At 58.0% G+C, this 23,389-nt stretch overlaps 2 protein-coding genes across 6 annotated transcripts in view; one reads left to right on the top strand and one right to left on the bottom strand.

Moving 5' to 3' along the window:
- The window catches only part of SULT2B1 (sulfotransferase family 2B member 1), an 84,345-nt gene extending 69,058 nt beyond the window's left edge, over positions 1–15,287 (bottom strand). The window contains exon 1 of one of the 2 annotated variants that reach the window (XM_086353423.1): positions 15,150–15,287. The gene's annotated coding sequence lies outside the window, so the exon portion shown is untranslated. Of the gene's footprint in view, positions 1–15,089 lie in introns of both variants that reach the window. The other variant, XM_086353422.1, reaches the window with a different exon arrangement.
- LMTK3 (lemur tail kinase 3) lies at positions 1,583–21,289 on the top strand. Of its 4 annotated transcripts, none has more exons than XM_086353389.1 (15): positions 1,583–1,806; positions 2,710–2,843; positions 3,109–3,259; positions 3,752–3,828; positions 4,305–4,423; positions 7,487–7,574; positions 8,147–8,295; positions 8,629–8,713; positions 8,822–8,943; positions 9,083–9,232; positions 9,846–12,346; positions 15,169–15,578; positions 17,065–17,200; positions 17,357–17,494; positions 20,775–21,289. In XM_086353389.1, the coding sequence occupies exons 1-15, from the start codon at positions 1,731–1,733 to the stop codon at positions 20,789–20,791; spliced, it is 4,353 nt and encodes a 1,450-aa protein (XP_086209515.1). In that variant the 5' UTR covers positions 1,583–1,730; the 3' UTR covers positions 20,792–21,289. The 4 variants fall into 4 exon arrangements, with proteins under 4 accessions (XP_086209515.1, XP_086209516.1, XP_086209517.1 ...); XM_086353390.1 differs by lacking the exon at positions 20,775–21,289 and adding an exon at positions 17,777–18,505; XM_086353391.1 differs by lacking the exon at positions 17,357–17,494.
- Positions 21,290–23,389: the final 2,100 nt, after the last annotated feature.

Genomic DNA, 23,389 nt, shown 5'->3' with positions numbered 1-23,389 from the left:
GGCAGTTGTCAGGATTTAAAAGTAATATGTGTAAAGCGCTGAGAACAATGCCTGGCGCAGTTAATGCTCCTAAGAATAAATAAATTAAATAAACTATGATCATGAATCTTCTGTATGAGGCTAGCACCTCTGGTTGTGTAAAGGTTGCGCAAACTCATAGGAAATGTGGGTATTTGTGATGCGTGTGTCTGTGTGTGTGTGTGTGTATGTGTTCTGTATGTGTGTGTGTATTTGTGTATGTAATGTGTGACTACACTGGGGTAATGTGTTTTTTGTAACCTTGTGTGAAATTTGTATACATTTGTGACGTGTGTGTCCATGTGTGTTAAGGTATGTGATGTATCTTTGTGTATCTATGTGTTCAGTGTGTATGCCTGTGTTGCCTATGTGTGTTTCTGTACGTATAATGTGCGTGGCTGTGTATATGTGTATGTGATATGTGTGTATCAGTGTAATGTATTTGTGTGTATTTTTGTACATGATTTGTGTAGCTTTGTATATTCTTTGTAGTGTACATCTATACCCATGGGTGAGTTGTGCTTGTATATGTGTATCTGTGTATGTGACTTGTGTCTCTGTATTCATGTGAATGAAATGTGTCTGTGTGAGAGATGTGTATCTCTGAGTCTGTGTTGTGTATTTGTGTGTATTCGCATATGTGATATGCATGTCTCTCCTTGTATCTGCTGTGTATCTGTGTATATTTGTGCACGGGATACTTGTGTCTATGTTAGTGTGTATCTTGTGTGTGTCTCCATGCAAATGATGTCTGTGTCTGTGTGTGTGATGTGTGTGTCTGTGGGTCTTCTTTGTTGCCCATTTGTTTGTGGAATGTCTGTGTTCGTGACTTTGTGCCTTGGTGTGTCACCATGGTGTCTGCGTGGATCTTTGTGGTGTGTGTGTCTATGGAGTTGGGGCTTTACTTTGTCTGTGGCATGTGTGGGTCTTTGTGATGCGCTGACGTTCCTGCGTGGCCGGGTGCATCTGTGCCGGGGGCCGGCCTGCCTGTGCGTGCTTAGTGCAGCCCATCATCCCTGCGTCTTTGTGTGTGACGTGTACGTGTCTCCGTCTGCCGAGCGCTGTCCACCTTTGTATGTGCTGTGCTTGTCTGTGAGGGTCTCTGCGACGTGGGTCAGCCATGTGTGGGCTGCGTGTGCCTGTCTGACATCTGCATCTTGGCGCGGAGCACACGTGTCCGTGCTGGTGGCATGTCACAGCAGCGTCCGGGCCAGGCACGGTGGGCCCTGGGTCCCCCCTACACGAGGGTCCGCTGGTCCCTGTCTGTCCCTCCCCCTCCCCTCCCTCCTGGCAGCCAATGCTACTGGGGAGCCAGTTGCTATGACGACGCTCCATCCTCCCTCCCTCCTCCCTCCTCCCACCCTTCCTCTGACAGGCTCTCTGCTCCCCCAATCCCGGCTGTCCTCGGGGGCGGGGCCCTTATTCTCCCCCCCCTTCTCCCCTCTCCCCCCCCACCCCAGCAACCCCGGCTCCCCGGCTCCTCTCCTCTGTCTGTCTCTCCATCCCTTCATCTGTCTGTCCCTTCAGAGAGGGGGAGGGGGGTCCCTGAGCCTGTAAGCAGCCCCTCCCTCCCCCTGTCCTGAGCCTCCTGCCCCTCTCCTGGGCCGGGGGGAGGCCAGGGTCGCGCGGGTCCCCATGGCTGGGGGCTGAGGGCCCGCCCCCCCCTCCTCCCCAGCCGCCACCACCTCCACCTCCCTGCCATCCTCGACAAGATGCCTGCCCCCGGCGCCCTCATCCTCCTCGCGGCCGTCTCCGCCTCCGGCTGCCTGGCGTCCCCGGCCCACCCCGGTGAGTCTGTCGGGCCATCCTGCTGTCCAGTGGCCCCCACCCCCACCCTGGCCTGCCCCGGGGTCTGTCTGCGGGGCTCTGGCTCCGTCACCTGTGTGGCGTCTTCCCGCAGCGAGCCAGGGCCTGGGGAGGCGCAGGAATGGTGCCTCTGTCAGCAGGGCCTGTGGGAGGAAGGCTGGGGGCTGGGTGGGGAGGGGGTCCGTTCGGGCAACATGTGTGTGTGTGCAGACGCGCGCGCGTGTGTGTGTGCAGGTGTGTGCAGGAAGCCGGGGAAGGTCAGGGCCTCTGGGAGAATTGGGGACAGAGAGGAGGAATACTATTTCTAAAGGGGACACAGCCTTGGAGGCTGTCTCCAGCTTTGGGGGAGTCCCAAGGCTTGCGGAGCTCCCGACTCGGGACCTGGGGCTGGGGACCGAGGACATGTGTGTGCTCCAAGCGTCCCTAAAAGTGACAGGCCTCAACCCCCGTAACTAGGATCCAGCATGGGGCGAGCACCTTCTCCCAGCCTGCAGCTGGGGGCTCATCCTCTTCTTCAAATAGGGGGTAGGAAGGCTGTCGTGGGAGCGTATTTTAAATTCTGAGCACTCCAGGCTCCACTGTTACTCCTCCTTCCCTCAGTCCTCACTGAAATTCATCCAAACCTGAGGGTGAGGTGATGGGGTGGGGGTGGGGGGGGTCCCAGCTTGGGGCGAGAGGAGGGACCCCACCCCCAACCCAACCACTTGAGAAGGCCCCAAACTACAACTCCCACAATGCCCCGAGCCATCCGGCTCCTCTGCCAAGGGGCCCCTGGGTGCAGAGCATCATGGGAGCTGTAGTCAAGACTAACTGGACGGGGAGGGGCAAGGAATCGGGGAGCCAGGGGCGTGAAGACGCGAGCCCAGCCCAGCCCTGTCCCCACAGACGGATTCGCCCTGGGCCGGGCGCCTCTGGCTCCTCCCTATGCCGTGGTCCTCATCTCCTGCTCTGGCCTGCTGGCCTTCATCTTCCTCCTCCTCACCTGTCTGTGCTGCAAACGGGGCGATGTCGGCTTCAAGGTGAGGTGCACGAGGGAAGTTAAGGTGGGGAGGAACACTTCAGCAAGGCCTTTCCTCCGCTAACCCCCCACCCCCACCACCGGGGGAGCCGGGCAGTGAGTCTGAGAGCCCTTCAGGCCTGAAGTTACAGCAAGATCCAACTCCGGATGGGAATTGGACTGGGATTGGAGGACATTTGGCAGAAAGGTGGGGATAATATTGATTAGAAGGACCATGATGTCTCTCACTGCTGTGTTCTCCCACCTCTCACCCCTCCTGGCCCCAGGAGTTTGAGAACCCTGAAGGGGAGGATTGCTCCGGGGAGTACACCCCTCCCGCTGAGGAGACTTCCTCCTCACAGTCACTGCCTGACGTCTACATTCTCCCCCTGGCTGAGGTCTCGCTGCCAATGCCTGCCCCGCAGCCATCACACTCAGGTATGGCCCTGCACCTTGACTGGAATCCCGTGGCCCCCCAATTCAGGGTGGGAGGAGCTGACAGCCCTCCCTCAGAGAATCAAAGGGAAAGGCAGAGGTGGGAGCCTTGGAATCTTGGAAGCAGCGTGAAGCAACTCCAAGATCATCTTGGTGGAAGCCGTTGCTTAACCCCAAACCAGATTTGGAGATTCTTGCAGAGCAATCCATGATGAGGTCAGCCTAGATCTTAATGCCAGAGGCAGAGCCAATGGCAGGCTGAAGTTAAGTCATAGGATCTTGGGACACCAAAGGGAAGAACGGATTGGACACTAGAAACTTGTGGGCAGCCAATGAGGAGACTGAGATCTCTTCATGGAATGTTGGGGCAGCCAATGAAAAGAGATTTGTTGTGTCTGCTTTGACCCCGGTCCCCACTGAGGTAGGGGATGTTGGTGGCACTTAGGAGGGGAGAGAGGCTCAGGTGCCTCCCCTTTTTACTGTCCCCCACGCCAGACATGACCACCCCCCTGGGCCTTAGCCGCCAGCACCTCAGCTACCTACAGGAGATTGGGAGTGGCTGGTTTGGGAAGGTAAGTAAGTGGGGCTGGGGTGGGAGGTGGGGGCTCTACACAATCCAGGGCGACACTCCTGTTCTGTGTCCATCACTCCTGCTCCCACCACTTCTCATCTGCCCCCTGCCTCCTCCCCCTGCCCCCTCGGCCCACCCATTGCCCTTCTCTCTGTTCACCTCTCACGAGCTCCCACCCACCCCATCCCCCCCATCTGTCGGTCAGCGCCTCCCTCCTCACTCCATTGACCACTCCGCCTCGCCATCCGGCTCTCCACGCGTCCGTCTGTCCATCCTTCCACCCGTCCCTGCGTCCATCGGACTCTGGGCCTGTGAGTCTCCCACCCCGCGTCTGGTGGGGATACGAGGGTGGTGGGAGTTGAAAGAAGAGGCTGGAAAGGAGAGGGAAGTTGGGAGCCATCAGGTGGGGTGGAGGGCACTCCCTGGGATGGGGCTGGGGAATAAGCAGGCACTGATTCCTGGGTCCTCCTCGAGCAGGTGATCCTGGGAGAGATTTTCTCCGACTACACCCCCGCCCAGGTGGTGGTGAAGGAACTCCGAGCCAGCGCAGGGCCCCTGGAGCAGCGCAAGTTCATCTCCGAAGCACAGCCATACAGGTATGGGGACCTCTGGGTAGACATGGAACCCTGAAGGCCCAAATATCTGAGTCTGTGCTTCATGGTGGTAACGTTTGGGAGCAGGAGGAGTACAGTGTGGGGTCAACTTTGGATTCCAATCCTAGATGTACCTTTTCCTGGCTGTGCCAGTCAATCTAGATCATTTCCCTCGCTGAGCCTCGGGGTCTTCCTCGGGCCAGAGGCAGGGACATGAAGGCAGTGTGATGCAGGTGAAGGAAACAGCGCAAAAGCTGAGCTGGAAATCTGGAAATCAGAGTGGAGAAGGCTCCACTCTGAACCTCAGTACCTTCATCTAGAAAGTGAGTCCAGGAAGCCTGAGCAGCCTCATGTAGAGGGCAGCTGAGAGGATACAAAATGGGCCTTTGCCTGGCACAGGGTCTGTGACGGTGGTCCCTCCTTCAGGCCCCTGCCTGTGGGTTATGAAGGGCAGAATCAGAATCACAGACCAGAGTCCTGAGTGGCTGCACCAAACGGCCACGGTCTCCCCACGCCTGTCCCCACTGGACTGGGAGGTCTGGGAAGACAGGATGCTATCCCTCTCCTGCCTGGTCTCCATTCTAAGAGCTTCTAGATCAGTGTTAATTAAACCTCTGCTCATATATGCCCTGTGTGGTATTGCGTGCCCGGGCATGGAGAGGGTGTGTATATGGGCACTTCTTAACAGAGGGCTGTAAAAGTGAGCTTTGCCCTGAGATTTTATGAAGCTTTTCCTCTGAAAACTCCTGTGGTTTCCTGTGACTCTCAGGACAAAGTCCCAACCGTCCCTACAGCCCACAAGCCCTGCCCCCTGGCCCTCCCACAGACCAGCCTCAGGGCCGATGTCCTTGCTCTTCCCTCTGTCTGGAATATTGCTCCTGGCTCACCCACCCCCAGTTTCTGATGGTGGGATCCCTTGTCCTCCCTGGGTCTCAGATCAGAAAGGCCTTCCTTTATACACACACACACTGCCACCTAAGGAGGGCCCTGGGATGCTCCATCATATCAACTTGTATATTTTCTTCATCACACGTATCCTAGTGTGTCATTATTTCATCCATGTATCCGTTGACTTGCCTCTCTCTCTCTCTCTCAACCCATGCTGGCAAGCACCAGCCACATACGGCTACTTAAATTCATCTTAAATAAAATGCAGTCAAATTCAAGATGTCTTCCTCAGCTACACTTGCCGCATTTCAAGAGCCCAGGAGCCATATATGGCCAGTGGTTCCCACGTTAGACATCTCAGATCGAGAACATTCCCACCTTCTCAGAAAGTTCAGGTGGAGAATGCAGGACTATACTGGCAGCTTGGGGTCCATCTTGTCACCCAGCTACAAGCTGGCCCTCGGTAGACGTTTGCTGGATGAGCCACAGACCTGAGAGCAAATCTCAGCTCGGGCACTGTTACCAGCTGTGTGACCCTGGGCAAGTTACTTTACCTCTCCGAGCCTCCCTTTTCCCCTGGATCCAATGGGAAACATCATCCTGCCTAGCAAAGGTGTTAGGAGGATTTGATAACAGAAGGGGCCAGCCCTGGCTCAGATTAGTAGGTGTGCAGTGGATCCAAGCTTCCTTCTACATCTGCCATCCTAAGTCTCCCCATGATGGGAGCTCCGGTCATTTTTTTTTTTTTTTCCAAGCCCCAGCATATGCTGGTGCTTTAAGAAAGTTTTATCTCATTAGTTGTCTCCCAGGCAGGAGCAGAAGCCACTATCCACACCCCGCCCCCCAACCCCTCTCCTGCCAGGCCCCAATGAAACAAAAACTGTTCTACCCTCCTCGAGCCAGTTTGCAAGGTGCAACCTGGGCTGCAAGTCCTGGATGTGTTAATCTTTCCACAGACCCTCGGGTCATGTATCAGGGTTAAATCCTTCACTCCACACGATTTTATTGAGCACCTACTAGTCTAGGCACCAGGAACATGGCCACGCACACAAAAGCCCCAAATCCTTGTCTTGTAAAGCTCGCCACCTAGTGGAGGGGACACACAATAAATGAGCCAGTGAAGAAATAAATTTTAACAGGAAAATATCACAGACTGACAAGTGCCTTGAGGAAATAAGGCAGGATGTGATAGAAACGGAGGAGCTCTGGGATGGGAACTGTGGGAAAGGCAGGCTTGACTAGGATGAATCAGTTTCGTAAAGCACTGTGGGAAGCGTGTTCCAGGCAGAGGGAACAGCAGGAACAAAGGCAGTGAGGCAGGAGAAATGCCAGCTCCTCTCTGATCCTATTAGATTTCTTGTCACAACTTTATGAGGGGATTACTATGACCATCCCCATTGTACATTTGAGGGAGAGGCCAAGTGACTTCTGTGAGGTTACACGCCTGGGAAAGGTGGAGACAAGATTCAGAAACCTGCTCTCCCAACCTGACTCTTAGCCACAGTGAGAGGATCAAGGAAGGGCATCCCCCAGTGTTGAGGGAAGGGCAGTGATATCTCTTGAGGAAAGGATGTTGACACTAAGGGACAAGGAGGACTTGGACGAGAGTGGAGTGTTCTCCACAGAGAGAGGTATACAAGGCTTGAAGCCTAAGCAGGCACCTGTGAGTCTAGGGAGATGTACATGGAGTGAAGAGTGATGCTGGGAAAGGCAGTGGGGCAGGAAAGACTGAGGAGTGAGCCAGGCTCTGTCCCAGGGCAACTGGGGAGCCATGGAGGGTCGTGAACAGGTGGACATCAGGTCAGGGGCAGACTGAAAGGGAGAGACTGGAGGCAGGGAGGCTGGGAGGAGGCTTGAGCTGGGGCTGTGGGAGGGGAGGGGAAAGAATCAGGGGGCAGGAAGAAAGGCTGAGGGGGTGGTGAGCCAGGAGGAGGGGCAAGGAGGTGCCTGAGGGTCTGGCTTGGAGACTGGGAGACAGTGGGGTGGACCTGAGACGGGGATATGGGGAAGGAGTGTGCGTTTGCGGTGGGGAGGGGGGTTAACTCTCAAGTAAGGAAACTGAGACCCGAGAGGTTGAAGCAACAGTCTGGTTTTGCCAGGAGGGTGGGGTGGGCCACAGGGCTGGGGTCGGATGGAAGGGGCCGTTTCCTGACCCAGGCAACCCCCACCCCCGTGCAGGAGCCTGCAACACCCCAACGTTCTCCAGTGCCTAGGCGTCTGCGTGGAGACATTGCCCTTTCTGCTGATTATGGAGTTCTGTCAACTGGTGAGGGTCTGGGGGGGTCGCGGGGCCGGGGGGGGGGCGGGGGGAGGGGCAGAGTGAGGAGCTGGAGCCGGTGGGGGCTCAGGGCCATTCGCAATGACATCATCATAGCGACACCTGTGACAAGAGAGCATTTCTTAGATGAGCCCTCAGTCTCCAGGTGGATGGGCTTCCCTTGTAGCTCAGTCGGTAAAGAATCTGCCTGCAAAGCAGGAGACCTGGATTCCTTTCCTGGGTTGGGAAGATCCCCTGGAGAAGGAAACGGCAACCCACTCCAGTATTCTTGCCTGGAGAATCCCATGGTCAGAGGAGTCTGGCGGGACAGAGGAGCCTGGCAGGCTACAGTCCATGGGGTCGCGAGAGTCAACACGACTTAACGACTAAACAGGAAAACCGGGACCCCAGGTGGCACGCCCTGACTAGCACGTGAGGAGCGTGCGTTCTGTTACTAAAGTGTTTCTCAGCAGCAGGGGAAACTGAAGCCCAAATGAGTGCAGCGGCCGCCCCATCCATGCCTCGGGTTGCCTGAATGTGTCGATGCGGTGGGACTGACCCCTCCCTGCCCTCTCTCCCAGGGGGACCTGAAGCGTTACCTTCGGGCCCAGCGGCCCCCCGAGGGTCTGTCCCCTGAGCTGCCCCCTCGAGATCTGCGGACACTGCAGAGGATGGGCCTGGAGATCGCCCGCGGGCTCGCACATCTCCACTCTCACAACTATGTGCACAGGTGGCAGCCCGGAAGCCACCGGGCAGAATTGGGGCGAGGAAGGAGGGCGAGGGGCTTAAGGAGGGAAGGACGCTTGAGTTGGGGGCGGGGCACAAAACGGGGGAAAGACTCGCGATGGGGGGGAGGCGGGGTCAGGAGCGGTGGGCGGAGCCAGGAAAGGGGCGGGGTTATTGAAGAGTGGGTGTCGGGGAGGGGGAGGAGTCAAAGTAGGAGAGGAGGAGTGAGAAAATGAAGACGGAGCGGTGCAGGGAAAACTGGGCGCACTCTTTAAGTAGCGGGGCGGGCTTCCCCAAAGCTGCCCGCTTCTTACTTCGCCCCCTCGCCTGCCCCCAGCGACCTGGCCCTGCGCAATTGCCTGCTGACCTCCGACCTCACCGTGCGCATCGGAGACTACGGGCTGGCCCACAGCAACTACAAGGTGGGGCCTGCCCTCCATCAGGGCGGGGAAGGGGGCAAGTTGGGGTGGGAGGGTGCCCCGGCCCACCTGACCGCGCCCCGGCCTGCGCCCCACCCCCCCACGCCCCAGGAGGACTATTACCTGACCCCCGAGCGCCTTTGGATCCCGTTGCGCTGGGCAGCGCCCGAGCTCCTTGGCGAGCTGCACGGGACCTTCATGGTGGTGGACCAGAGCCGCGAGAGCAACATCTGGTGAGGCGGGCAGGGGGCACAGAGGGCAAGGAAGGCGGAAGGGTCACAGGTTCTACAGATGGAGAAACTGAGGCCCGGGGAGGGGGGCGGCTCCCTGGAGGGTCAGGGCGGGGCTCTGACCTCTCTCTTCTCCCTTCAGGTCCCTAGGGGTGACTCTATGGGAGCTGTTTGAGTTTGGGGCTCAGCCCTACCGCCACCTGTCAGACGAAGAGGTCCTGGCCTTCGTTGTCCGGCAGCAGCACGTCAAGCTGGCCCGGCCGAGGCTCAAGCTGCCCTATGCGGACTATTGGTGAGGGCGGGGCCTGACCCCCGACCCCTGACCTTCCACCTCCCAGCCCGGGATGATCCCAGAATTCTCCACTTCATTTCACACTCTCCCCTGCACACTTGCACCACGTGCTGCCAGCCCTAAACTGGAGTGGGGACGTCCCAACCCTTTCTGGCAACATCTGCTTGCTACGTGGAGGAAGGGAAACTGAAGTATGGAGTAACACAGCTGGTCTCCAAATCTAGTTTCTCTGACCCTAGAAGACCTCTGCTGCTTTCCTGTCTCTGATTCCAAAACTTGTAACCCAACCAGAAAGCCGCCTTAAACTGTCACTTAACTATCATTTCCCTTCTGTCTCCCACCTTGGTCTTTTTTTTTCCCCCCTCTCCTTTGGCTGCAGGGCAGGGCATGTGGGATCTTGGTTCTCTGACCAGGGATCGAACCTGTGCCCTCTGTAGTGGAAGCACAGAATCTTAACCATTGTACCACCAGGGAATTCCCCTCTCTTGGTCTTGACTCTCATCTCCCTGGGTGTCTGCCCACCTGGTCTCTGCCTCCCCTGGGGATCCACCCCCCCACCCCCCGCCAGCTGGGACTCTGCCTTGCTCACTCTTGCCTCCTCCCTCTCCCCCAGGTATGACATCCTGCAGTCCTGCTGGCGGCCCCCTGCCCAACGCCCCTCAGCCTCTGATCTCCAGCTGCAGCTCACCTACTTGCTCTCTGAGCGGCCCCCGAGGCCCCCGCCGCCGCCACCCCCACCCCGAGATGGTCCCTTCCCCTGGCCCTGGCCCCCTCAGCACAGCGCCCCCCGCCCAGGGACCCTCTCCTCTCCGTTCCCCCTTTTAGATGGCTTCCCTGGGGCTGACCCCGACGATGTGCTCACGGTCACCGAGAGTAGCGGTGGCCTCAACCTTGAGTGCCTGTGGGAGAAGGCACGGCGGGGGGCCGGTCGGGGCGGGGGGGCACCCACCTGGCAGCCGGCATCCGCGCCCCCGGCCCCCCACGCCAACCCCTCCAACCCTTTCTATGAGGCGCTGTCCACGCCCAGCGTGCTGCCGGTCATCAGTGCCCGCAGCCCCTCCGTGAGCAGCGAATACTACATCCGTCTCGAGGAGCACGGCTCCCCGCCGGAGCCCCTCTTCCCCAATGACTGGGACCCCCTAGACCCAGGAGTTCCTGCCCCCCAGGCCCCCCAGGCTCCCTCCGAGGTCCCTCAGCTGGTATCCGAGACCTGGGCCTCCCCGCTCTTCCCGGCAGCCCGGCCCTTCCCGGCCCAGTCCTCTGCATCCGGCAGTTTCCTCCTGAGTGGCTGGGACCCCGAGGGCCGGGGCGCCGGGGAGACCCTGGCAGGAGACCCTGCCGAGGTGCTGGGGGAGCGGGGGGCCGCCCCGTGGGCCGAAGAGGAAGAGGAGGAGGAGGAGGGCAGCTCCCCGGGGGAAGACAGCAGCAGCCTTGGTGGGGGCCCCAGTCGCCGGGGTCCCCTACCTTGCCCCCTATGCAGCCGCGAGGGGGCCTGCTCCTGCCTGCCCCTGGAGCGGGGGGATGCTGTTGCGGGCTGGGGGGGCCACCCTGCTCTTGGCTGCCCCCATCCCCCAGAGGACGACTCGTCCTTGCGGGCCGAGCGGGGCTCCCTGGCCGACTTGCCCCTGAACCCCCCCGCCTCGGCCCCCCCCGAGTTTCTGGACCCCCTCATGGGGGCGGCGGCGCCCCAGTACCCCGGGCGGGGGCCACCTCCCGCTCCCCCCCCCCCGCCGCCACCTCCCCGGGCCCCCGCGGACCCAGCCGTGTCCCCCGACCCCTCCTCGGCCGTGGCCAGTCCCGGCTCAGGCCTGTCGTCTCCGGGCCCCAAGCCGGGGGACAGCGGCTACGAGACCGAGACCCCTTTTTCCCCCGAGGGAGCTTTCCCCGGCGGGGGGGCAGCAGAGGAGGAAGGGGTCCCTCGGCCACGGGCTCCCCCCGAGCCCCCCGACCCGGGAGCGCCCCGGCCGCCCCCAGACCCGGGTCCCCTCCCGCTCCCGGGAGCCCGGGAGAAGCCGACCTTCGTAGTTCAAGTGAGCACCGAGCAGCTGCTGATGTCCCTGAGGGAGGACGTGACAAGGAACCTCCTGGGAGAGAAGGGGCCCCGGAAGACGGGGAGAGGCCCCGGGAATCGAGAGAGAGCCCTGGGCCCGAGTCCGGACCCCGCAGTCCCGGAAAGCGGGAAGCAAGCCCCAAGCCCGAACGAGGGCCTGAGCCTCCCGGTAAACGGGGTGACAGTGCTGGAGAACGGGGGACCGAGAGCCCTGGGCGCCGACGAGAAGGTGGCAGAGAATGGGGACCCCGGGTCCCCAGAGAGAGAAGAGCAAGTGCTGGCGAATGGGGAGCTGCCACCCCCAAGGAGAGAGGAGACAGTGCTGGAGAATGGGGGCCCAGGGCCCCCAGAGAGAGAAGAGCGAGTGCTGGTGAATGGAGGACTGACATCCCCAAAGATCGAGGAGGGGTCAGAGAATGGGGGCCTGAGACTCCCCAGGAACCCGGAGAGGCTGCCAGAGACTGGGCCTTGGAGAGCCCCAGGGCCCTGGGAGAAGATGCCCGAGAGTGGGGCTCCAGCCCCCACGAACGGGGAGCCAGCCCCAGAGACCTCACTGGAGAGAGCCCCGGCACCCGGCGCGGTGGCCTTGGCCCTGAACGGCGGGGAGACAGCCCCTGGCCCCGCTGGCCCAGCCCCCAGGAGCGGGGCACTGGAACCCGGGACCGAGAGGAGAGCCCCCGAGACTGGGGGGGCACCGAGAGCCCCCGGGGCTGGGAGGCTGGACCTCGGGAGTGGGGGCCAAGCCCCAGTGGGCACGGGGATGGCCCCCGGCGGCGGCCCCGGAAGCGGCGTGGACGCAAAGGCCGGATGGGCCGACAGCACGAGGCCACAGCCGCCCCTGCCGCTGCTGGAAGCGCAGCCGAGGAGACCGGAGCCAGCGCCCCAGAGAGTCAGGCCGGAGGCAGCCTCCGAGGGAGAGCCCGGGGCCCCAGACAGCAGGGCCGGCGGAGACACGGCACCCAGCGGAGACGGGGACCCCCCCAAGCCCGAGAGGAAGGGCCCCGAGATGCCACGACTGTTCTTGGACTTGGGACCCCCTCAGGGGAACAGCGAGCAGATCAAAGGTGAGCAGGCTGCCGGGAGCATGGAAGCGCGGTTGGGGGCCAACGCCCAGCTCTTTCCAAGAGGTAGGGTGCGGTTGAGAAGCTCAGCCTCCCTGGTACCAGGCAGGTCAGCACGCTAAGCAGTGCAGATCCTGGAGTCATACTACCTGGTCTCAAACCCTGGTTCCGCCCCTCTCTAGCTCTGTGACCTTGGACAAACTCCAGGCCTCAGTTTCCCCATCTGCCAAAAGCAGAAGACAAGGATAGCACCTACCTAAGAGGATGGCGAGAGTTGCATGAGTTAGGACTTCCAAAGCCTTTGACCCAAAGCCTGGCACTCCTAAGCACCAGCCATTACATCACAATTCACATCAACCAGGGATCGCAAACTCAGATGCTGAGCGGGGGAAGGGCAACAGACAATATAAGGGAATGAATGAATGAATGAATAAACAAGAGCTGGGAGACGTGGGGTGGGAGCTGGGGAGGAAATGCAGCCATTTCTAAGCTTCATTCGGGAATGCCCACCCAATAGTGCCAAATCTGCTGCTTTCCCTTTAAACCAGAGTTCTAGGTGTTTTAATGGTGGAAACGAATTCAAACAAAGCCTCTGTGGGCTGGGCTGCCAGTGCATGATCTCTGGCTTAAGCTTTCCACCAAGCTGAAGTGTCTCATCAGTGTGCCAGGCCTCCCTGGTGCCGGGCTCTGAGCTGCCCAGGGCTGGGACCCAGGGAGCCTCAGACCCTGCCCTGCCCACCGTGGTACTGGTGGCCTGAGAGCCTAGGAGAAACGCCTTGTCTTGAAACTTGAGTTTTGATAGGAACACAGTGGGTGTTTTGTCATAGAGAAGAGACAGTGTAAGAGAAGATAAATGGAGAGTAAAGATAAATGGCCCCTGTTTAGATCTGGACATAGGAGTAGTTAGGACTCCAGGCTTCCACTGCTGAGGGCATAGGTTCAATCCCTGGTTAGGGAACTAAGATTCCTGCATGCCATGTGGTGCAGTCAAAAAAAAGAGAGATTAGGGACTGTGGTTCCACTCGAATCACCTGGAGGCCTGATTTCCTTAAATACTGGTATGAAAGTTATACTGGTATGACCCAGCCAGTTTCATATTGGCAACCTCATAGCCATACGTGAGGGAAGGGTTATCATCTTTGTTTGCCAGAAGAGCCTGAGATTCAAGAGGGAAAGGTCACAAAGACTGGGCACAGAACCTTCCTTCCTCAAACCCACTGTATGAGAATATTACCCTTTCCTCAAGGTTGTTGTGGAGAGTTTGCAACCAGCTGTGTCAGAAAAGACCCTGGGCCACATGAAAACGACAGAGGATGAGCAACTAAGATGCCTCCGCGGTCCGGGGTTGGGGGTGGGGGATTGGTGTTGGGTGAGAAGAGCCTGGGAATAGCCTTAAAAAACAACAACAACAACAACAACAACAGAGAACTTCTACTCATCCTTCATGAGCCCACTCAAATTTCCCCTTCCTGGGGAAGCCTTCCTGATTTCTAAAGACTGTTACCCTGTACTTCCTCTGGGTATTCAAGCCCCTGATAGCTCCCTCTACAAAGCCCCACCCCACCACCCCATCACCTTGAGATGGGTGGTCAGGGAAGGCTTCAATGAAGAGGCAACTTATAAGCAGACATGAAGGAAGTGAACCGGGTGGACATCTGGGAGAAGGATGTTTCAGGTAGAGGACACTGAGATGGGTACTAAGTTGGCATGTTCAGGGAATAACAAAAGGCTGGTGAAGCTGGAGTACAGTGAATGAGGGGTGCAGAGTGACTCAGTCCACATCCACCTTTCTCCTTGCCCTGCCCTCATCCTCTTCTCATTCCCACCATTGCCCTGCACAGGGCCTGGGACACAGTTCACTTATGCAGTAATGGAGGAATGGGTGGCCCTTGTCCATTTACCAGTGAGGAAACAGAGGCTCAGAGAAGTGGATCTGCTTGCCTAGGGACACATAGCAAGAGAGCAGGGTAGGCTTGGGATTTAAAGTGAGGTTTCCTCCTCCAGGGACCTGAAGTCCTCTTCTTAGACTTCCTAAGATTAAGGAGTCGCAGGGCAGGGAAAGGACCTGGAGATGGTTAGACACCCCAATTTTCTGGCCATGCAGGGCTAAAAAGGGAAAGAAAGTGCCTTGGTCAACATTGTATAGCAGGGAACATTCATTCATTAATCCCACAAATATTGACTGAGTACTTCTGTGTACTTGGGGCTTGGGAATGCAGCCAGAGTGAGCACGACTCAGTCTCTGTTCTGTGGCAAGGCAAACATTAATCACAGTGCCACAGAATTAGAGTTCTATACTGAGATCAACTGCTCAGAAGGAGAGGTGCTTGGTACTACAGGGTGCAGAGCGGGTAGCCTGGCCTGACCTCCTGGGAGATCCCCGAAGGCTTTAAAAGTCCAGACAAGAGCCAGATGATGCACAGGACTTGAGTTCTATAAGGAATTTCCAGGCAGAGGGAACAGCCTATGCAAAGGCTCAGAGGTGGGAGGAATGGGGGATGGCCCATGTGGCTGGATGGAGCTCAAGCCAGAAGGAGGGGGCAATAGAGCCAGGAGAGGTCAGCAGAGCCTGGGCACTGGGGTCTGATGGTCCTGGGGAGAAGCTGGGGCTTTGTGCTGTGGGCACTGGGGAACCATGGGGAAGGTTAAGCACTGGATTAGGCGGAGATCGCTCCCCTTCTGCTGGGAGAACCCCAGTGCAACCTTTTGGTTCACAAGGGTGGAAACAGACTGTGCCTGAGATTACCTGAGGACACACAGCTAGGTGGGAGGGCACGCCTCAGTTTCCCCGAGAACTGGAGCTCACCGAGTCTCTTCCCTCGCAGCCAAGCTCTCGCGGCTCTCGCTGGCGCTGCCGCCGCTCACGCTCACGCCATTCCCGGGGCCGGGCCCGCGGCGGCCCCCGTGGGAGGGCGCGGACGCCGGGGCGGCTGGCGGGGAGGCCGGCGGGGCGGGGGCGCCGGGGCCGTCGGAGGAGGACGGGGAGGACGAGGACGAGGAGGAGGACGAGGAGGCGGCGGCAGCGGGCGCGGCGGCGGGGCCGCGGGGCCCCGGGAGAGCACGGGCAGCCCCGGTGCCCGTCGTGGTGAGCAGCGCCGACGCGGACGCGGCCCGCCCGTTGCGGGGACTGCTCAAGTCTCCACGCGGGGCCGACGAACCCGAGGACAGCGAGCTGGAGAGGAAACGCAAGATGGTCTCCTTCCACGGGGACGTGACCGTCTACCTCTTCGACCAGGTGCGCTGCGGCTGCGGGCCCGGGACCCCCTGGGGTGGCGTCTGTGGAGGGGCGGGGCCTGGATGAAGACTGCGTCTAGGTTGGGGCGGGGCCTGCAGGGTGAGGGCGGGGCGTGGGAGAAACTGGCCAGGGAATGGGGCGGGACTTGGAGGACCGGATGAGGCCTTGAGCGTGAGGGCGGGGCCTGGAGGAAGGCCACGCCTCAGGCGGGGCGGGGCTTGCAGGCTGAGGGTGGAGGCTGGCTAGGGGGATAGGGCGGGGTCGGGGGGTAGGGCCCACTCCAGAGCAGAGGCGGGGCCTGGGGTAGGTGTGGGTGCTGGAGGGCTAGGGAGAGGCCTGGAGAAGAGAAGGGACCCGGAAGAAAAGCGTGGTACCTGCTAGCCAGAGGCTAAGGAGAAAGTGGACGGCTTCCCTGGTGGCTCAGTGGTAAAGAATCCGCCTGCCAATGCAGGAGACTCAGATTGAATCTCTGGGCCGGGAAGATCCCTTGGAGAAGGAAATGGCACCCCACTCCAGTATTCTTGCCTAAGAAATCCCATGGACAGAGGAGCCGGGAGGCCTACAGTCCTTGGGGTCGCAAAAGCGTCGGACCTGATTTAGCAACTACACAACAAAGGAGAAAGTGAGGATTAGGGCAAAGTCTGCAAGTGGAGGTGGAACCTAGTGAAGTTCGGGGCGGGGTTTGTCCACCAGCGCTCTAAGGATGTGGAGGCTGAGGGGCGGGCTCAGAATGGAAGGGATCTTATCCACTAGTTGCGGGTCTCGGAGAAGCTGCAGGGAGGGCTTAAGAGATGCTGCTTGTAGTGTTAAGATGCTAAGTGCAGTAAGTGGGTTCAGGGATGGGACAGAACGAATGAAACGGGAATTGAGGATTGTGTTAAAAGTAACTAGCCTGAGAGGTTACTGTTGAAGAGAAAATGGTGCTTGTGGACTGGGGCGGGGCATACTAAGGTCCTGAGATGAGTGAGAACAGGGTCAAGAGCTGAGGCCTAGGGCACTGAAACAAGGGGCCAGGCTTGGAGGGCTGGAGCGGGGCCACTTCAGAGGGCGGGTTAGGAGCTCACAGGAGGGTCCGGAGGTGCTCACAATGGGTTAAGGGTTTGGAAGACCGTAGGGGCAGGTAGTTCTGCGGCCAGCACTGGGACGCCTGCAGCCGAGATCTAGGACATAGGTAAGGGTCTTGGATCGGGGCGGGACTTACGGAGATAGTCTTGGGTTAGGGGCTTCCGTGGAGGCAGCGCGTTAAGGAGCCCAGAGGCAGTTCCTGCGTTGGACTGTGTAGCTGTGGTTGAGGGAAGAGCCTCAGGCTGGGGTGAGGTTAAAGCTAGCCTGCGGCTTCGAAGGGAGAGTAGGGGATTTTCAAAGAGACAGAATGTGAACTGAGATGCCTGAAGCCCCAGAAATGTCAGCGGGGTTTGTTGCTTTTTGGGATGCAGTGAGTGACAAGTTCGTCCCCCTCCTTGCCCCTCCTAATCTACCCTCACAGGAGACGCCAACCAACGAGCTGAGTGTCCAGGGCCCCCCCGAGGGGGACACGGACCCGTCCACGCCCCCAGCGCCCCCGACGCCTCCCCACCCCGCCACCCCCGGAGATGGGTTTCCCAGCAACGACAGCGGCTTTGGTGAGGGGCGGGGTCTATGGCACCCGCAGTGATGGGCGGGGCCTGCCGAGGGGCGGGGTCGGACGGCAGAAGCTGTTATTGTAGGGCTGAAGGAGTGCCTGAGGGGCTGACCGCCTCCTCTCCTCTCCTCTCCTCTCCTCTCCTCACCCACACTAGGAGGCAGTTTCGAGTGGGCGGAGGATTTCCCCCTCCTCCCCCCGCCAGGCCCCCCCCTGTGCTTCTCCCGCTTCTCCGTCTCGCCTGCGCTGGAGACCCCGGGGCCCCCCGCCCGGGCCCCCGACGCCCGGCCCGCAGGTACGGTGCTTCAGATCCTCGGCCCTGCCTCACCTCTGCCAATCTCTCTCTGTCCCCATCTCTCTGCATTTGCCTGCCTCTCTCCAAGTCTCTTCCTTCCCTCTCTCTCTGACTGTTCACCAGTGAAACCCACCCACCCAACTCTGGAATCTGCTCAGACCAAGACATGTCTATCAGACGGGCTTGGGGAGTCACGCCCTTGTCTGATTGATTCTCAGTTTCCCTTCTGTAAGGATCCCCTCTTAGTCTTGTCTATGGTATTTTTTTTTAATGCGCTGTAAGTGGGATCTTAACTTCTCAACCAGGGATGGAACCCGCACCTCCTGCAGTGGAAGCGCAGAGCCTTAACCACTGGATCACCAGGGAAGTCCCAGATTATTTCTTTGTTGTTCTTTTTTCTGGCCCATCTTTGGGCTCAGATTCCTGCCTGGTACTTGCGTGATTCTGTTCCCCTCTCTGTTTGAGGGTACGGTTGTCAGAGGCAGACCAGGAGACAGAGGAAACCAGGAGGCTCAAAGCTAGTTAGCAGGAACAAGAGCAGAGAGGCCATGGCCAGGGATTCCTATAGCGATAATAGCAAGCAGTCACATAGCCTCTAGAGTTTGCTTGCAACATCTTAACCCATTTAATCCTCCCTATGATCCCACAGGATGGATTCTAGTCTCATCCCCATTTTACAGAAGAGACAACTGAGGCTTAAGTAGGGAGGCATGAAGAGCCAGGGTACAAACCTAGCTCTGAGTCCGCGCCTTCTCTAGCAGTCAGCGTTTGTCCGGTTCCTTTCTTGAGTTTTACTTATGCCACATTGCTAATCCTCACCCACCTTGGGGGAACGTCCTTGGATGCAGGGCTTGCCCTGGGCCAGGCAGGTGGAGATGTTCCCAGAGGACAGAGCTAAATAGGTGGGAGGGCCAACTGGCTCTTTTCAGGGAGGGCTCCATGCCTGGCTCCCCTGCACTGTGCCTGAGTTCAAGTGTTGGCCCTGCCACTTCTTGGCTGGGTGACCTAGGGGTGAGTCGCTTTCTCTTTCTGTACCTCAGTTTCTGCAGAATGAGGAGGATAACAGGATCTAACTCATAAGATTGTTAAAGGGATTAAATGGCTTAATCCTCCCCTTGCATGCAGCAGTGGTCTTTAACTGGTAGCCGTTACTGCGTTTAATTAAGTAGACGCTTACTGAGCATCAGCTGTGCAGGCACTGGGTGAAGGGGATGTTCTGTGCTGGGCAGGATCAGTGAGCCCCCCTCCATCCCACCCACAACACTGACCCCAGTCCCACGGTGAATGAATAAGTGCAAAACTCAGGGTCGCTGAGAAAGGAGATGCCAAGAAGAAAGGGCTTTCTGTCCTCAGTGATGGAAGGGCCCTTTAACCAGGGACTTGAGGGGTTGGTTGTGGTTAACTAGGTGAAGGGGAAGGGGACAGTATTCTAGCTGATGGAACAGCTTGCCGAGGGCCTGAGGCAGGAGAGAGCTTGGCTGGTTAATGGAACAGAAGGGAAGCGGGTGTGTCTGGGGGGTTACTTGGAGAATGGGGCAGATGGAAGTGGGTGGGGGAAGGTGAGAGAGAGCAAGGCAGACCTTGTGGGCTTGAGGGTGGTTTGAGGGGCGGGGACTTTGTCCTGGGGGCCCTAGGAAGTCATGGGAGGACTGTGAGCACGGGAAGAGCAGCTTCAGTCCCAGAGGTAGGAAGACTTCTCCCAGGCCTTGTGGAGGCAAAGGGAGGCAGGGAGGCTGGGGAGGAGGCCAGGGCGAGTGTCCAGGAGGGAGAGAAGGCATGCAGAGAGTCAAGGGCAGGAGGAACGGGCTGCGGGCTGACTCTTCACTTGGCGGCATCCTCAGATTTCACCCCCGAATGTCACTTCCTCCCAGAGGTCCTCTCGAAGGCCCCCACGAGAACAGGGTAAGACGGGTTCCAGCACATGGGGACACCGGCCAAGTGGTGAGTCAGGGCCGAGGCTGGCAGGGCCGGCAGTCCAGGATGACTTCACCTTTATTCACCAGGAGACGAGAGGGAGGGCCGGCCAGGTCATGCAAAACCCCAACTCTCTTTACTCAGTCCTTAGGCATTCCCACTGCAGCTGGGCTGCTGAGCTGGTTTCTAGAGACCATGGGTGGGATGGGGGGCTGGGCAGAGGCCCCTTCTGCCTCAGACCCCTGTGCTCAGCCTGGCTCTGCCCACGTCACACATGTTCCCTGGGTGCTAAGTGATGCTACAAATGCCAGAATTTTCCTACTCCTGTGAAAAAAAATACAAGGGTCATGATCCTCATTTAAAGATAGGGAAACCACAATTTCCCTGGCAGTCCAGTGGTTAGGACTTCACGCTTCCACGGCAGGGGGACCTGGGTTTGATCCCTGGTCAGGGAACTAAGCTCCCATGAACTAGGCAATGCGGCCTAAAAGTAAGTAAAATAAAAAAGAGAGGGGAAACTGAGGCTCAGGGACTGGGAGTGAGGGCTATGACTCAGGTGAGAAGTATGAGGTGTAGTGGGAGGGTGTCTGGCGTGTATCCCTCGTCAACAGTCTTCACCCCATGGGCCTCAGTTTCCCGGATCTGTCAAATGGGTAAGGGGCTCTCCTTTGGTGAGAGAGGAGTCGTGGTGGGAAACTCTGGCGAGAGGGCACTTTGTGCAGGGCCTCTACTGGACTCTGGGAATGCAGCAGTGACCAAATGCAGTCCCGTCCTCTCAGGTCTTCCATTCTGCAGGGGCAAGCAGACCAGAAGCTAGCTCTTTGACAATGACTGAGATTATCCCAGAGGAGAGACACGAAGGAACATAACTATATCAGAGACTTCCATGCTGGTTAGGACTCAGTGCTTTTTCTGCTGAGGGTCTGGGTTTAATCGTTGGTTGGGGAACTAAGATCCTGGAAGTCATGCCACATGACAGAAAAAAACAAAAACAACAAAAATCGGGGGTGAGAAATGACTGCTTGACTGAGAATGGCCAGAGGAGGCCCCTGAAGAGGGGGCACATGGGTGGAGGCCTGAGTTCTATGGGAAGGGCTTAAGGGTGTGCCAGGTAGTAGGAACAGCCGGTGCAAAGGCCCTGAGGTAGGACTGTGCTTGGAGGAACAGCAAGGAAGGAGACCAGCGTCACTGGAGCAGATTGAGTTGGGGGAGGGAGTAAATGAAGACAGAAAAGAGACAGAGCAGACAGACCATGGGGGTTTGTGGACCACAATGAGAACTTGGGTTTTTCACTCTGATGAGCCAGAAGCCATGAGCCCTTCTGCCCAGTAATCCCAATTTCTCCCTCTTCTTCCTTCATCTTCAGGCCCCGTGGAGAACTGACTCCCCAAAGACCCGACCCCCCTGCACCCCCAGAAGAGGGGCTGAGAGTAGAATCCTCTGTGGATGACGGAGCCACTGCCACCACCACAGACACCGCCTCCGGGGAGGCCCCCGAGACTGGGCCCTCCCCCTCCCCCACCATGTGCCAAACGGGAGGCCCTGGCCCCCCACCCCCTAGCCCCCCGGACGGCTCCCCTGAGCCCCCTGACCCCCTCGGTGCCAAATGAGGCAGGAAACCCCTTGCCCCTCCCTGGAGAGCCGCCTTTCTTGGAACTGAACTGAACTCTTTTGGGCCTGGAGCCCCTCTGCACAGCGGAGGCCCCTCCTTACCCCCTCCCAGCCCCAGACAGGGGCCGCAGGCTTCGGGGACCTGGACCCCTCCCATCTCGCGTCTCCCCTTCTCCACTCCGGCCTGGCCCCTGGAGGGGTCTCTGGTTCAAACCTTCGCGTGGCATTTTCACATTATTTAAAAAAGACAAAAACAACTTTTTGGAGGAACGTGGGGCATGTGTGTGTTTCAGGAGGCAAAGAGGGGAGGCTGTCTAGGAGATGCATCCATTCTCACAGCCCCATTTGACAGATGGGAACACTGAGGTCAGGAAGGCAGAAACGCCTGTGTGGCAGTGAGACCCCAGGCTTCCCACTTCTCTGGATCTCAGCTCTGTGTCTGGTGTGGGCATCACTGACTTCTACCACTGTCTCAACTTACAGTTCAGGAGGTGATGAGGAGTCGGTGAGGGTTCGGGAATGGGGCAGAGCCAGGTTTCTGCAAGGTGGCCTGTGATGGTGGCCAGATGTCCCAGGGCCAATGCTGCTGAGGGACGGGCTCAGAAGCGACCTGCCAGCACCCATACTGGATCGTGGCCACCTCCCACACACCGCAGAACGGCACTGCCTGTCGCATCTACCTCCCTGCCCACGGTGACTGTGCCTCAGTTTACCTCTTTCTCCATGTGACCGCCTACCTCCCTGACATTCTTTTGCCTTCACCTTAATCAAAATTCTTCACTGAGATTTTGTTTTGTTCCTTTCCCTTCAGTTTCCCATTCCACCCAGCCCTAGTTTGGTCTTTATTTTCCCATCTCTCCATCTGTGTCTTTTTCTCAGCCTTTCTTCCCATCTGATTCTATTTCTGTCTGAGCTTCTCCTCATCTCTACCTTTTTTCTCCTTGTCTGTGTCTCCTTGTCACCTTCCTGTCTCTGTGATGTCTTTCTGCCATGGCTTTTTGTCTTGACTTTTTCTCAACTTGTCCTTGACTGATTCCATCTTTTCTCTTTTTTTCCTTTGACTGGGTTTGTCTTCTTCCTGTCTTTGCATCTAGGATCTCCTGGCTTCCACTTGTCTGCGCCCTTGCCCCCCTGCCCTGCACCTTGGTACCCGATTCATTTGTCTTTGCGGGATGTAGTTTGGAGGAGGGAGGAGTTGGGGGGGTCAGGAGACTCAGCTGGGATGCTGTGTGGACTCCTGGCTTAAGAATTAAGGTGATGAGAGCATTAGGGTCACATGTATGTTGTGGGGGGTGGAGAAAAGGTGAGTGAGAGGGTTAGGTTTTGCCTCTTTCCCCTGCTGCCGCTGCTGACACATTCAGTGTTTCTTGAACTGATATGCAGCACATCTGCCCAAGGTGGGCGCTGCATGGACCCCAGCCAGGTTAGGTGCAATGAAAGCCCAGGCTCCTGGGTCTGAGGGAGGAGGAGGCTGGGATCCTGGACTCCAAGGTCTGAGGGTGAAAGGGTAGTATTAGTTCACTAGGGTTGCTGTAACCAATCCCACTGATTGGGCGGCTTCAACCACAGACATCATCTCACAGTTCTGGAGACTAGATATCCAAAATCAAGGTGTCGGCAGAGTTGGTTCCCTCTGATGGTGAGGGAGAATCTATTCCAGACCTTTCTTAGCTTCTGGTGGTTGTCTGGCAGTCTCTGGTGTTCCTCGACTTGCAGAACCATCCCCATCTCTGCCTTCATCGTCAGCTGGTGTTCCCTCCTTCTGTGGGTCTGAAATGGCCCTTTGTGTAAGGACACCAGTCAAACTGGGTTAGGGCCCACATGAATGACCTCATCTTAACTAATTATATCTGCAATGATCCTATTTTGAAATAAGATCACATTCTGAGGTACTGGGTGTTGGGACTTCAGTACCTGGATTTGTGGGGGACATGGTTCAATTTGTAATAAGAGGGTTGGGAGTATGGGGTCCTGGGAGAAGTGGAAGCTGGAAGCCAGAATTTCTCAGTGCTTGGGGAGAAGACTGATTAGCGGACAACTGAAGGACAATTTGGAGGTGATCTGAATGTTCCACAGGCATCTCCAGCTTAATTTGGCCAAACAGAACCATTGACTTCTCCCCCGTAAAGCCCCTCTTTGGCCATCTCAGTAAATGACTTTGCTGCTCACCAGTTGCTCAACTGAGAATCCCAGAGTTGACCCAGCCCTCTCCAAGTCCTGCTGGCTCCTCTTCCAAAATGACTCTCATGGGTCCAGGTCTCTCCACCTCTAGTCACACCCTTTTATACTTGGATGACCACACAGCCTCCTAACTTACCCCCCTGCTACTGCTCCCGTTCACCTCCAAATTATTCTGCAGCAGCCAGAGAC

The sequence above is a fragment of the Bos grunniens genome, chromosome 18, assembly GCF_055505025.1.
Source record: "Bos grunniens cultivar Pamir isolate PY7600 chromosome 18, Bosgru_T2T1.0, whole genome shotgun sequence".
NCBI lineage: Eukaryota > Metazoa > Chordata > Mammalia > Artiodactyla > Bovidae > Bos > Bos grunniens.
Note: the sequence above shows the minus strand (reverse complement) of the source record. Positions and strands in the feature narration are given on the sequence as shown.